This window comes from Microtus pennsylvanicus, chromosome 13 (genome assembly GCF_037038515.1).
Source record: "Microtus pennsylvanicus isolate mMicPen1 chromosome 13, mMicPen1.hap1, whole genome shotgun sequence".
In the NCBI taxonomy this organism is placed as follows: Eukaryota; Metazoa; Chordata; class Mammalia; order Rodentia; family Cricetidae; genus Microtus; species Microtus pennsylvanicus.
Genome location: NC_134591.1, coordinates 66,377,646 through 66,392,105, shown reverse-complemented (window position 1 = coordinate 66,392,105; position 14,460 = coordinate 66,377,646). Strand labels below are relative to the sequence as shown.

Genomic DNA, 14,460 nt, shown 5'->3' with positions numbered 1-14,460 from the left:
TATATTAGCCAAGCCCTGGATGAGACAAGAGGATTCTGTGAGCTCAAGGCCAGCCTAACATACGCAGTGAGCTCCAGCTCAGCTGGGTCTGTAGAATAAGACTCTGTTTCAACAATTAATTAAATGGGGTGGACATGGTGTCATACAGAGCACTCAGGGGGCAGAGACAGGCAGATCTCTGTTTTCAGGATTTTTACATGTTGTAGTGAATCTCAGTACTTTGTTCCTTTTCATGACTGAATAATATTCCCTGACCTAAATATACTGCATTTTATCTAGCCATCCGTTGATGGATGTTTTGATTGTTTATGAGTGTTGCTATTGTAAATAGTGCTGTGTGAGCATTCATTAACAAGCTTTCGCGTGGCAGTAAGAATGACTGTATTTGGGTATGTTCTGACTAGGAAGGACATTGTTACATTGGATGATGATTCTACACATAACCATTCGAAGGACATTCCCGCTACAGTGTTCGGGATTCCTATTCTCCCACATCTTCCCAACGCTCTTTTCTTTTTGGCATTATATTTATTTATTCAGACTTATTTAACTTTCCATTATGCATATATGTGTACATGTATATGGGTCTGTGGATATTTGAGGGCAGGAGCCCACAGAGTCCAGAAGAGGGCGCCAGATCCCATGGAGCTGGGTCACAGGTGACTGAGCCGCCTCACAGGGGAACTAAATTCGACTTGAAGTATTGATTGGCTCCTAACTGTTGAGCCATCTCCACCAACCCCTTTTAAGGTTTTGGGTTTTTGTGGGAATAGTTAGTTTTGTTTTTGTTTTGTTTTTTAAATAGGGTCTCACTTAGCCCAGGCTGGCCGCCAACTCAGCATGCAGCTGGAAATGATATCAGACTATTGGTCCTCAGGTCCCCTCCCCAGTGCTGGGATTATGGGTTTGTGTCACCACGGGGCTTTATCTGGTGCTGGAGATCAAACACAGGGCTCAATGCATGTTAGTTGAGCTTTTATGGTGTGATTGTTTGTGATTGTTCCTCTTTTGGGTATATGCCCAAAAGTGGTATTGCTGGGTCTTGAGGTAGATTCCTAATTTTCTGAGAAACCACCATACTGATTTCCACAATGGCTGTACAAGTTTGCACTCCCACGAGCAATGGAGAATTCCCTTACCTCACTTCCTCTCCAGAATAAGTTGTCATCAGTGTTTTTGATCTTAGTCATTCTGATAGATGTAAGATGGAATCTCAGAGTTGTTTCGATTTGCATTTCTCTGATGACTAAGGATGTTGAGCATTTCCTTAAGTGTCTTTCAGTCACTTAAGATTCTTCTGTTGAGAATTTCTTGTTTAGATCTATACCCCATTTTTTAATTAAATTCTTTGGTAGTTTGATGTCTAGTTACTTGAGTTCTTTGTATATTTTGGAGATTAGCCCTCTGTCAGATGTGGAGTTAGTGAAGATCTTTTCCCATTCTGTAAGCTACCGTTTTGTCTTGTTGGCCGTGTCCTTTGCTTTACAGAAGTTTCTCAGTTTCAGGAGGTCCCATTTATTAATTGTTGCTCTCAGTGTCTGTGCTACTGGGGTTATATTTAGGAAGTGGTCTCCTGTGTCAGTGCATTCGAGGGTACTTCCCACTTTCTCTTCTATGAGGTTCATTGTGGATGGATTTATGCTGAGGGCTTTGATCCATTTGGACTTGAACTTTGTGCATGGAGATAGATATGAATCTATTTGCATTCTTCTTCATGTTGATATTCAGTTATGCCAGCACCATTTGTTGAAGATGCTTTCTTTTTTTCCATTTTATATTTTTAGTTCCTTTGTCAAAACTCAGGTGTTCATAGGTGTGTGGGTTAATCTCAGGATCTTCAGTTTGATTCCATTGGTCCATTCATCTTCATTGAATTTTAGGAAGTCTTTAATTTCTTTATTTCTTCCTTGACCCAGTGATGATTAAGTTGAGCATTGTTCAATTTCCATGAGTTTGTGGACTTTTTAAAATTAGTGTTGTTTGCCGGGCGGTGGTGGCGCACACCTTTAATCCCAGCACTTGGGAGGCAGAGACAGGCAGATCTCTGTGAGTTCAACACCAGCCTGGTCTACAGAGCTAGTTCCAGAACAGGCTCCAAAGCCACAGAGAAACCCTGTCTCAAAAAAAAAAAAAACAAAAAAAAAATTAGTGTTGCTTTTGAATTTTAACTTTAAGCCATGGTTGTAGTAATAGGAGGCGGCGGCAGGGTTGCGTCCCCAAACACCCCAGCCGCCTGCCCTGCCCGGCTAGCTTATGCCCCGAAATAATTACACAGATACTGTATTCTTTTAAACACTGCTTGGCCCTTAGCTCTAGCCCTTACTGGCTAATTCTGATATCCCAATCAACCCATCTCTAACAATCTGTGAGCACCGGTCTTACCGGGAAGATTCTAGCCTAAGTCCATCCTGGGTCGGAGCTGGGGCATGGCGTGTGTCTGCCTGGGAGCGGGTAGCATGGCGTCTCTCCTGCGTCTGCTCCGGAGAGGGGAGCTGTGGAGTCTGACCAGGAGCCGGGAGCATGGCGGACGTCTGCTCCCGAGAGGAGAGCTGTGGAGTCTGACCTCACTTCCTCTTCCTCCCGGCATTCTGTTCTGTTTACTCCACCCACCTAAGGGTGGGCCTATCCAATGGGCCTAGCAGTTTCTTTATTGCTTAGAGCCAATGAAATCAACAGATTGATATATGACACTCCCCCATCACTTCCCCTTTTTCTGTTTAAACAAAAAAGAAAGGCTTTAACTTTAACATAGCAAAATTACATATAACAAAACAGTTATCAAGTAAAAGTTACATCAGAAACATTTATACATATAACAAAATTGACCGTAAATCTCTATCAATAAAGCAAAATCTATACTAATGCAAATTATTCATGTCTATATCATATCCCCCTTTAAATGTAAAAGAACATTTATAAACTATATTTGGGAACATGGGCGCAGTTTTTTCTCTCCAAACTGCTTCCTGCTGAATGGGGGCGTCGTTAATCAGATTATTTAGGGTGTAACCTGTGTGCCAGGTTTATCTCAGTTGGCAGTTGAGCAAAGCAATTTTCTGAAGATGTTCACAGCAACCCTTCAGGAGGACGTGGTCCATCATACCAAATCGGAATAGGAGAAATCCATAGAGTCTCATCCTCTGTGAAAACAAAATAAGAAACTCCTTTCCAAAGCATCATGTCCTTAGATCCAAATTTCGAAATCGTAATACCCTTATATCCATTCTGGTTTAGCTTGGCAGCCCATATAGTGAAATATCTCTCTGTACTTCGCTCCTTCACAGTCAAAAAATTTAAAGAAAACACAATGTACATAATCCAGACTCTCTGTGAATTTTTCATCTTTACGCGGCTTATTTTTATTTATATCTATAACTATCTGTACTCTGTCTCTTTAAAGACTTTACTTTTACTTTTTTCTTTTTAAACCATTAACTTTATTCTCTATATTCTTTTTCTTCTCTCTCCCAAGCCAACGTACATTCATCCAACAGTATGACTCATTTAGTGGTCTGAATCTGTCCTATTGTGAATCTGCAATTTTTTACTATCCAGGAGCACTTTTGATTTGCACCTTTAAATCACTAGGTGCTTAAGAATCTAAGCTGTGACATTCCTAAGTTAACTTTTTGCTTTTTGAGCGTATATCTGTAGACCAGGCTGTCTTTGAACTCTCAGAGATCTGCTTGTCTCTGCCTCCCAGGCATTGGGATTAAAGGTGTTTGCTACTACACCTTGAACTCACAGAGATCTGTTTGTCTCTGCCTTCTAGGCACTGGGATTAAAGGCGTGTGCTACCACACCTTGAAGTCACAGAGGTCTATCTCCTTCTGCCTCCCAAGTGTTGGGATTAAAGGTGTGTACACACAACAACTCTCTTCCTTTTTTTTTTTTTAAGAACTTCAACTTTTAGCTTGCATATATTTTTAACACACAGTAAACCATTTAGAAATTTTCTCTGTCTTTGAATCTCTCTTTACTGTATATCTCTCTTTTTCTGACCACAAGAGCCTTTAATTTACCAAGCAATATCAGTAGGACTAAAGGCGTGGCTTTGCCAGCTAGATCCAGTCCATTCCTTAGCTTTCCAGCCTCATGGCGGAAATACAGGCTGCAGCCATGTTTATAGCCACAACTGGCTTTTCAAGGTCCCTGCCAGCCAGCAAGCTATAACAGACAACACTCAAGTCCTCTCTCAGTAGCCGGCCCTCCTGCCTCAAACAGTCAGAGTTTGCCCTGGCAGGATGGCCCAGAAAGCCGGCATTTTTAAATGGCGCAGCTTTTTTCCTGCTACGGCTGAAAACCGAAAAGCATGTGTTCAGCTTTTCATCAACACTGTTTAAGTGTTTTGTGGCAGGACCTCTTAATGAGCCGCAGGGTTTTGCAGCTAAAGCTGAGTCAGGAAGCCTCTTGGGGCTACCAGGTAGGAGCGGCACTCAGCACTTTAATTCTGAGACTGAGCGTGCAGCACAGAAATTCTTTTCATCCAAGTTACATCCAAATCTGACACGCAGAGCACTACGCAGTCTGAAAACACGTCTCTGTATGGCGGCAGGAATCCGCCATGCTCTTCTGCCTGCCTAAGCCTGATTCTGCCTTCTACCCAGGAGCAGGCGGGGAGCTATGAGTCATCGTCAAGGTCTCAGAGCACTCTCCTTCCTATCCCAAGCGGGAACACAAACATAAAGCCAGAGTTTGCACTGGCGGCAAAGCCCCAGGAAGCCGCGCTTTAAAATAACGCAGCTTTTTTTCTGCTGCTGTTGCTGAATCAGGAAATCTCTCTACAGCACGCCACCAACAAACAGCAAAAATCTGTGTTAAACTCTCTCTCCCTTATTTTTAAGCCTTCTCAGGTTTTTTAAGTGGGTTTAGTTAGCCACACGTCTGGGCGCCATTTGTAGTAATAGGAGGCGGCGGCAGGGTTGCGTCCCCAAACACCCCAGCCGCCTGCCCTGCCCGGCTAGCTTATGCCCCGAAATAATTACACAGATACTGTATTCTTTTAAACACTGCTTGGCCCTTAGCTCTAGCCCTTACTGGCTAATTCTGATATCCCAATCAACCCATCTCTAACAATCTGTGAGCACCGGTCTTACCGGGAAGATTCTAGCCTAAGTCCATCCTGGGTCGGAGCTGGGGCATGGCGTGTGTCTGCCTGGGAGCGGGTAGCATGGCGTCTCTCCTGCGTCTGCTCCGGAGAGGGGAGCTGTGGAGTCTGACCAGGAGCCGGGAGCATGGCGGACGTCTGCTCCCGAGAGGAGAGCTGTGGAGTCTGACCTCACTTCCTCTTCCTCCCGGCATTCTGTTCTGTTTACTCCACCCACCTAAGGGTGGGCCTATCCAATGGGCCTAGCAGTTTCTTTATTGCTTAGAGCCAATGAAATCAACAGATTGATATATGACACTCCCCCATCACATGGTGATCCAATAAGATAGATGGAGTTATTCCAATTTTTTTAATGATTTATTTAACTTTATGTTCATTGGTGTGAAGGTGTCAGATCTCGTGGAACTGCATTTTCAGACAGTTGTGAGCTGCCATGTGGGTGCTGGGCATTGAACCCGGGTCCTCTGGAAGAGCAGCCAGTACTCTTAACCGCCGAGCCATCTCTCCAGCCCAGTTATTCCAATTTTTTTGTATCTGTTGAGGTTTTCTTTGTTACTAATTATGTGGACAGTTTTTGAGAAGGTTCCATGCAGTGTTGAGAAGAAGGTATATTTGTTTGTGTGTTTAGGTGGAATGTTCTATAGATGTCTGTTAAGTCCATTTGAGTCAATCTGTTAAAAGATGGTTTAATATTTTAATATGAAACCTTAGTCTTTAAGCTATATAGGTATTAAGAATTATAGGTCAGGGCTGGAGAGATGGCTCAGCGGTTAAGAGCATTAACCACATGGTGGCTCACAACCATCTGTAATAAGGGTCTGGTGCCCTCTTCTGGCCTGCAGACATACATGCAGACAGAATATTGTATACATAATAAATAAATATTTTAAAAAAAAAGAATTATAGGTCAATAGTCATCCATGTTTGTCATACTTAAACTAATCAGGTTCTTTAGATACATAAAGATTATATTCCACATAGGTAATCTTCAACCGTTTCAAGGAAATGTAGAATATGGCATTTAAATAACTTAAGGTTCTGTTGACATGAGTCACGATTGCTCCGGACAGGACCAATCTATTCCCGAGAAAATGTTGGGCACCAAAGACTCCAAGTGGAGTCACTTGGAACTTGTTTTCTTCTTAACAAAACTGGCCTTTGGGCAAAGAACTGCCCATACCTCGACCACTGACAAAATGCATCGTATCCAGACTGGACAAGCAGGATACAAGCAAAAAAGACCACCAAACCTTGCCAAGACAGGGTAAGACGGTTTTAAAATTTTTCCAGCCTCTAAAAATGGTCTGTCAGTTACTCTAGGCCTTAGCCCAAACATTGCAAATGAGACTTCGGATGATTGCCCAGGTAGCCGATTGTCTGTCATTTCTTGCACCTTTTAAAAGTTGCTTGATTGCACTTCCTGTTTACTCAAGTTGAAAGACTTTGGGGCACCTTAACATTACTGCACCGCCCTTCCTGGGAACCAGGACCCTGGTAACCAACCACGCGTGCACTGGAGCTTTGAGTACTTTCCATCCCCTTTGTAGTCTTTCTTCAATAGCCCCAAACTCTGGAACTGGGGTGAGACGACCTGCAGATAACCCCCAAGTGTTCCTCCTTGTTCAACCAACCCAGTAACCGCCATAGCATTGATCAACTAGTTAGCTGACCATTGAATGAACTAGTCAAAATAGTTGACAAATGATTCTGCACTCTCCCTTTTGATTCTGCACTACCCCCTTGATTCTGTGGTTTTCCTTTAAAAGAGCCTGCAATAGACAAAGAGGGGGTCCTTCTCCTCTCGAGGCTGAGGGACCTCTGCCACGGCAGCAAAATAAAAATTCCTCTTGCTATTGCATCAAACACGCCGAGAGTGTCTCTTGGGGCGACCTCCTTCTTGGTGGGGCTTTAGTGCAAGGGCAAAGCACAGAGCTAGCCTTGTCAAAACCGTGACCCTCCCTCCTCCCCACCCCTCAGGCACATGTGTGTGGAGGATGGAGGACAACTTTCTGAAGTCAGTTCTGTTTCCACCGGGTTCCGGTGACAGAACTCAGGTCGTCTGGATCGCCAAGCTAGTGTTTTTATCATTGAGGCATACAGTCTACCTCTGCATGGTCTTAAAAATATAGGGAAAGTACCTGGCGGTGGCAACACACAACTTTAAACGCAGCAGTTGAGAGGCAGCAGAAGGCAAATCTCTCAGGCCAGCCTGGTCTACAGAGTGAGTTCTAGGAAAGCCAGAGCCATGCAGACAAATGCCTGTGCACACCCGTCTGCTGCCAACAGAGAGGAACCTTTGCTCTGGACAGTTGCCAAGAACTTTGTCTTTAAGTCTTTGTCTTTCAGAGACATGAAACTGAGCTGCCCTCATGCTGAAATGTGGAAATGCTCCCATGCTGTGGAAGTGCATGCACACACGCACTTGTTTAAATTAGACATCATTCATGACTCTATTCCAAAGCATTTTATTGTTCTTTAAAAAGGGAATGTGCACGGCTAACAGTCATGACTTCTGACCCCAGCAGACAGTGCCAGAACCCCAGGAGCATCTGTCTTGAGGCCTCTGTTTCTCAGTCCTCACCTGGCCAGTCCCAGAGCCCAGCTGTAGCTTCTCTCCACTTTCTAGTAACACTCAAAGCAGCAGCGACTGCAGCTGTGCACACAAACAGCCTAAACCCCAAATGATTTCAAAGGTTACACAGTTATACACATTTAAAATACATAGAAAAATAATAATTAGGATTTATACAAATTAGATTTTTACAAAACAATGTCACTACAAGAATTACATCTTACATCCAAGCACAAAAATGTGAACATATGCACATGATGGTGAGAAAAGACATTTATTTCAGACGCCAAGTGGGGAGGCACAGGGTAAACTCGCATTTAATGGACACACGTGGAAGTTTGAATTTGGCAGCCGAAGCCTCCAGTCCCTTTACCAGCTTCTGTGCAGTTTCTCCAGGGCTCACACGGCTGTTCCTCTCTCCAGGTTCTGCTTGATCTCAGCTGTGTACTTCCCGTAGAACCTCTCTGCTTTCTTGTTGAACTTGGCGTTCCTCTCATTGATGTAGTCAATGTCAGCATCATCATTGTAAGGACGTCTTCGGCTGTATTTGTCTCTCTTTTCAATTCTGGAGGAAGGACGGGGGTTAGGAGGTTCAGAATTATGTTCCCCAGGCCTCCTCATGCTCAAGCTCAAAGATCCACCTGCCTCTGCCTCCCAAACCCTAGGACTGACCACTATAGCTGCTCTAAATGCCTTCTTTGATCTTAAAACATGGACAAAAAGATCCGGACAGAATCAACATTCATAATAAAACACCTTGGCAGAAAAGAAAAAGTAAAAAAGGCCAGCATGGTCTACAGAGCTAGTTCTAGGACAGAGAAACCCTGTCTGGGGGGGGCGGGGGGAGGAAGACAAACAAATAAAAAAAACACCTTGCGGGGAGGGAGGGGGAAGGCAGGCACAGTTTAATCAGCTTCAGATGGTTGAGCTAATTAGTAGAACCTCAGTGTAAGCAATGAGACCCAGCAACTACAGCCTCTGGTCACAGCACTTCTGAGCATCTTCGACCACCTGCTGGAGACCAGCCGAGGCTACATGATGAGTGGCTGTCTCAAAAATCCACAACAAAAAGAATGCTTCTAAAGATGCTAAAAGTAGGGACAATGAAGTGTGACTTTGGGTAAAACACCCTAAAAATTCTATCAGTGATGATGAGCACTGTACGGTGTGTGTGCTATACACCACTGCACCCTGCAACACCTGCATGGTCCTAGAACATAAATGTAGTCCCCTGTATCAGAAATAAGTACGGTCAGGCACTCAGGAGGAAGGATCTCTAGGAGTCTGAGGCCAGCCCGCTCTACATAGTAAAATTCTACCTCAAAAGAAAATTATAATAAATAATATAGCCATATAGAGACAGACACAGACATACACACAGAGTAATCTAAACAATACTTGAGTTCCAGGCTGGCCTGCAAACATGAGGCCAGTCTTAAACAAACAGGCACAAAATGCTGACTATTAGTTTGGCCTTGGTACTGAAGGCCTGGTCCAGCTGATAGGGATACTAGAAGGTGCTGGAACCTCTCAGTGGAGCTTATAAGAGGAAGGTGGTCTGAGGGCTGTGCCTTTGAAAGGACATCAGGACAGCCCTTCTCCCCTCCAATCTGTCTGCTTCCTGATCCTCAGGAGCTGACTAGGCTTCCTAGCATGGACTTCTCATGATCCACTGTGCTGCCACAGGCCAGACAATGGACCAAGAGCTCTAAAATCAGGAGCCAAAATAAGTTAGCTTAGGGGCATCTTGCCACAGCGACAGAAAGCTAAAGGACAGCATGACAGTTTGACTACATCAGTATTCCCATCTCCAAATCCTATGGGCTCAACCTCTACTCGCTGTCCAGCTTCAAAACCAACAGATTTGGGGTCAGAGATGAGCTGGTACCAGCACTGTGACCGTCAAGTCATCTGAGCACATCAGCCTCAGATGCACACCCCACCCACTCTCTGGTGAAGTATAGAACGTTCCAGGCCAGGCTGCCCTACTGAGTACTTACTGCTTTTCCAGATCTAAAACCATTCTGTCGATTTCCTCTGAGGAAGGCACATGCGTCCCATGGAGAAGACTGTTGGATGTTGGGAAAAAATCTTCTCCACTGAGAAGACACAAGAAGGGTTTCCAGTCAGACACGAGCGCCCCAGTCTCTACTTTCAATACATATACAGGGATTGTGATGAGAGACAATGCACAAATACACTTATTTACACAGCAAAGGTAAAGGAAGAAAGAAAATGCAGGCTCAAAAGAGATGAGCCAGGCTGGATGAGCATGCCTATAACGCCAGTCCCAGGAGGGGCTCTGGGTTCCAGGCCAGTTCAACTCACACAACACAGCTTCATTCTTCAGATGCATAAACAGTGGCCAGCGTATAGAGGACTTGCCAAGGATCACAGAGGGCTGGGAGCCGAGTGCTTACGGTTATTTCCACATGCGTCAAAACAGGGGCCCAGCCAGGCATGGCAGTGCACACCTTTAATCTCAGCATTCGGGAGGCAGAGGCAGGTGGATCTCTGAGTTCAAGACCAGCCTGGTTTACAGAGCGAGTTCCAGGACAGCTGTTACACAGAGAAATCCTGTCTCCCTGTCTTCAAACCTCCTCCACCAAAAAAAAAAAAAAAAAAAAAAAAAAGACCCTGGATGTTTGGCTTGGTGGCACATGCCTTTAATCCAGTGGTCGGGAGGCCAAGGCAGGCATATCTCTGAGTTCCAGGACAGCCAGGGATACACAGAGAAACTCTGTCTTGAAAACAAATAGAGCCTGCCCCACCTGCCACAGCTCATGCAACCTCTCTCAGCTAGGGCAGCCGTGAATGAAGAATACTAGCCCCTTAAGTACAAATATTTACCATCTGGTCCTTACCAATGCTGACCCGCCCCAGCACCAAACATCCAGCTCCTACAAGAGCACCTAGCTCTGACGAGCTGGTGCTGGCCACCCGCAAGTTTCCAAGGGCAGTCAGGGCTTACCTACTGTGCAACAAGGACAACAGTAACCAGTGTCACCAAGACAGCCAGTGGTAATCCACAAGTCACCATTAGATTGAGTTTGGTCAGGCAAATTGGTAAACCTGTAATCCCAGCACTCAGGAGACTGAGGCAGGAGGACTGCTGTGAGTTCAAGGACAGCCTGAGCCACACAGTAAAAATGGCTCGAGAAAGTCAATAGCTAGTTTAACTAGTAGTTTGTATGTGCAGTGTCTGGAAGTCTATTCGCACCCACCGCCCCAGTGCGGCACTGCCTTCCCCCAAGGACTCACTGCTTTTCTCTCTGCCGCTCGTAGCTTTCCATGTCGGGTTTGATCTGCTTCGTCAGCCGGTGATACTGGCGTAACTGGGCGGCAGCATAATCTAAACAAAATGAGAACCAGAGGTGATCTGTGTCCTTACCACCTGGGCATTACTTAGAAGAGAAAACTCAAAATTGTTGTCCTACGTGCACAGGACATTGGCCTAAGCACAGCCTCTACCCTGAACGGACTGACAGGAAAACTGGCTAATTCTGTCAGGGGTGATAGCGCACTCCTGTGAAGGCACCACTCAGGAGGTTGAGGCAGGAGGCTCCTGAGTCTGTGAGACTACGGCAGGAAACGGCGGCGACAAAGGCTGACTTCAGCAGACAGACGGGTGGGCCTGGGTTCTACCTCTACCGTGACACACCTGCGCTCTCCCTGGCCGCCTACAACATTCCATGAGTGAAGCGCAATGGGCGTGTGCTCTCACTAGAGCAGAAGCCTTGGTCCAGGAGTCCCACTGAGTAAAGCAGAGGCCAGCACAGGCCAGCTGTACCTGAAAAGCCCAAGTCAGGGTTCTTCCTCTTCTTCCTCCTCTCCCATCTCTCCGCGTCCTCTGCGCTGATCTCCAGCAGCTTCACCTTCTCGTAGTCCTCCCCTCTCGCTGCACACTCCTGAAAGGACAGGCACCTTCCGTTCTGCTTTGTTTCATTTTTTGAACCCAGGCTGACCTCAAATTCACAGCAATCCTCCTGCCTCGGTTTCCCAAGTGCTGGAACTATAGGCATGATCCATCATGCCCAACTATTCAGCCTATTTTAGATAAACTTCTAATGAAGAATCAAGCATCAGGCCTTCATAGTGGCCTAATGGGTAAAGGTAATTGCTGTCAATCATGACCACCTGAGTTCTAAACCAGGCCTCACACAGTGGAAGGAGAGAGCTGACTTTTTTTTTTTTTTTTTTTTTTTTTTTGGTTTTTTGAGACAGGGTTTCTCTGTGGCTTTGGAGCCTGTCCTGGAATTAGCTCTGTAGACCAGGCTGGTCTTGAACTTACAGAGATCCGCCTGCCTCTGCCTCCCAAATGCTGGGATTAAAGGCGTGCGCCACCATCGCCCGGCTGAGAGCTGACTTCTATAATTTGTCCTCTGCCCTCCTGTGCCCACACACATACAAATAAAAAGCTAACAAAACTAAAATCAACAGCAACAGAATGGAACAGGTGTCAGACCTGTTCTAAATGATTTGCACATGTTATATCACAGAATTCACAATTGATTCAAGTAACCATTATTATAGTCCCTGTCCTACAGACAAGAAAAGTAAGGCTCAGCCAGGCAGCAGTGGCCCATGTCTTTAATCACAGAATTCAGGAAAGAGGCAGGCAGATCTCTGAGTTCAAGGCCAGCCTGGTCTACAGGGCGAGTTCCAGAACAACCAGCACTACACAGAGAAACCCGGAATAAGGCTCCCTGAGGTAAACAGCTCCCCCACCTACCCAGCTACCGGGATCTCCCGTCTCAACGGAAGGGAGCAACCAGGGCTTCCTAACCTTTTTCTTTTCTTCCTCCTGAAGCTCCCACTCCAAACGCGCTTTCTTCGCTTCCCAGTTTGCAGGCAACTTAAGTCTTTTGTCTTCTTCCACGACTTCCTGGTGATTTAACTTGCGAGCTTCGTTCTAAAATCATAAGACAAAAAAGGAGGCAACAGATAAAACATGAGAGGGGCCCAAATAGACCCTGGAGCAACTAAGTGACCCCAGCTAAGGCTGCAAGCGATAAGAGCTCCCAATGACTTTAAGCACAGGAATAGACTCATAAGGCATACCACAGGATGAGATGCTGGGCTGCAAAGCTTTGGTGATCTGCAGTCCTATGGGCTACTGTAAGCTTTGCCTGTTCAGTCGGGTGCATCCTTTATTATCAGAACAAAGGTTGCCAAAGGGCCCCCACTGCACCACATCACAGGACAGTGGCAAGCAAAGACGTTATACTTTATTTAAAACCTTTCTTATGAATTCACTTTGTGTGTTTGTGCAGAGGTCAGAGGTCAACTCCCAGGTATCAGTTCTCTTTTTCCACCATGCGGGTTCTGGGGATCAAACATCGGTCCTCGGGCTTAGCAGCAAGTGCTGGCACCAGATGAGCAAATTACACTTTTTTGAGTTTGAACTTGGAAAAGAGGACAAGTGTGTGCGGATAATTTTTGTTTTCGTTTTTGGTTTTCGAGACAGGATTTCTCCGTGTGACAGTCCTAGCTGTCCTGGAACTCGCTCTGTAGACCAGAAAAAACCAAACTCACAGAGATCCACCTGCCTCTGCCCCCTGAGTGCTAAGATTAAAGGCGTGCGCCACCACCGCCCGGCATGTTCGCTGCTTTTAAGGTGAGGAAAGTCTTACTAAGTTTCTTCGTATTTCTAGCTAAATATTTCCCTATTTGATTGGATCATGGCGAGCGGGTTGTTAGGAACAGAGTTAACCAACCAGATAAACTAGGTGTTGTGGGTGGGCCCTGGGAGGAGCGAGCGGGTGTGACTTTGACGTGTTTCAAAGCGACCTCCACGTGAATCCACGTCCTCCACTGAGATCTTCCGGTTCTGGGACGCCCCGCCCTGGGGCCCGGCGAGCTGTCCGTGTCCCCGCCACTCACCCGCTTCAAATGCAGCTCGCGGAACTTGCGCAGTCTCTGCTCGCGTTTCTGCGCTGCCAGCTCCTCGGCCGCCGAGGACCGGTCCTCCGCGACGTCCGCGGGCACCTGCGATCGCAACCGGCTTCAGGCTCGACGTCCCCAGGGCCACAGCCTGAGCCTGACACCCCGGCCTCCCCAGTAGCCTCGACCGGACTCGCCTCATGCCCAGCCCGGCGTCACCCCGAGAGAACCTTGCGCGAGGCCGGTGGTACTCACCTCAACTTCAGTCGCAGCCGCCATTACAGCCTTCTCTACTTCCGGCAACAACAACAAGCACTTCCGTCGGCCTCTAGCCCCGGGCTGCAGGCCCCGCCCCTTCCGTTTGAAGATTGTCCCGCCCCTTTAGTGCGGGCTGTAGACGCAGGCGCAGTCGGCAGAAGCGACTTCACGGATCGTCGAGGAGGGGAGGCAAACTCAAGAATGGGTCACTGAGACGGGAATGACCGGAAGGGGCCTGGTTGGGAATCACTTATCCGTGTCACCTGCTTTGAAGCACCCTGCCTCACATAGATTGAATGCAATCGGTATTGAGTCGCTTCCATAGAGCCGATAACTTTCTGATGTTACTGCAGAACACGGCCGACTCCATACTGCCCACTCCCACAGCAACTACCAAAGCCACTAAGATAATGCAGGAATACAACAGGGGCACATGAAACGTGTTCCTTTCTTTTTTTTTTTTTTTTGGTTTTTTCGAGACAAGGTTTCTCTGGGGTTTTGGAGCCTGTCCTGGAACTAGCTCTTGTAGAGCCAGGCTGGTCTCGAACTCACAGAGATCCGCCTGCCTCTGCCTCCCGAGTGCTGGGATTAAAGGCGTGCGCCACCACCGCCCGGCAAACGTGTTCCTTTCTATCTCTCT

At 46.5% G+C, this 14,460-nt stretch overlaps 1 protein-coding gene across 1 annotated transcript; it reads right to left on the bottom strand.

Annotated features, from left to right (window-relative positions):
• Nucleotides 1-7,556: 7,556 nt before the first annotated feature.
• Syf2 (SYF2 pre-mRNA splicing factor) lies at nt 7,557-13,906 on the bottom strand. The gene is made up of 7 exons (XM_075945790.1): nt 13,818-13,906; nt 13,563-13,667; nt 12,466-12,591; nt 11,470-11,587; nt 10,941-11,031; nt 9,680-9,778; nt 7,557-8,244 (listed from the first exon to the last, which is right to left on the bottom strand). The coding sequence occupies exons 1-7, from the start codon at nt 13,839-13,841 to the stop codon at nt 8,079-8,081; spliced, it is 729 nt and encodes a 242-aa protein (XP_075801905.1). The 5' UTR covers nt 13,842-13,906; the 3' UTR covers nt 7,557-8,078.
• Between the last annotated feature and the right edge of the window lie 554 nt (nt 13,907-14,460).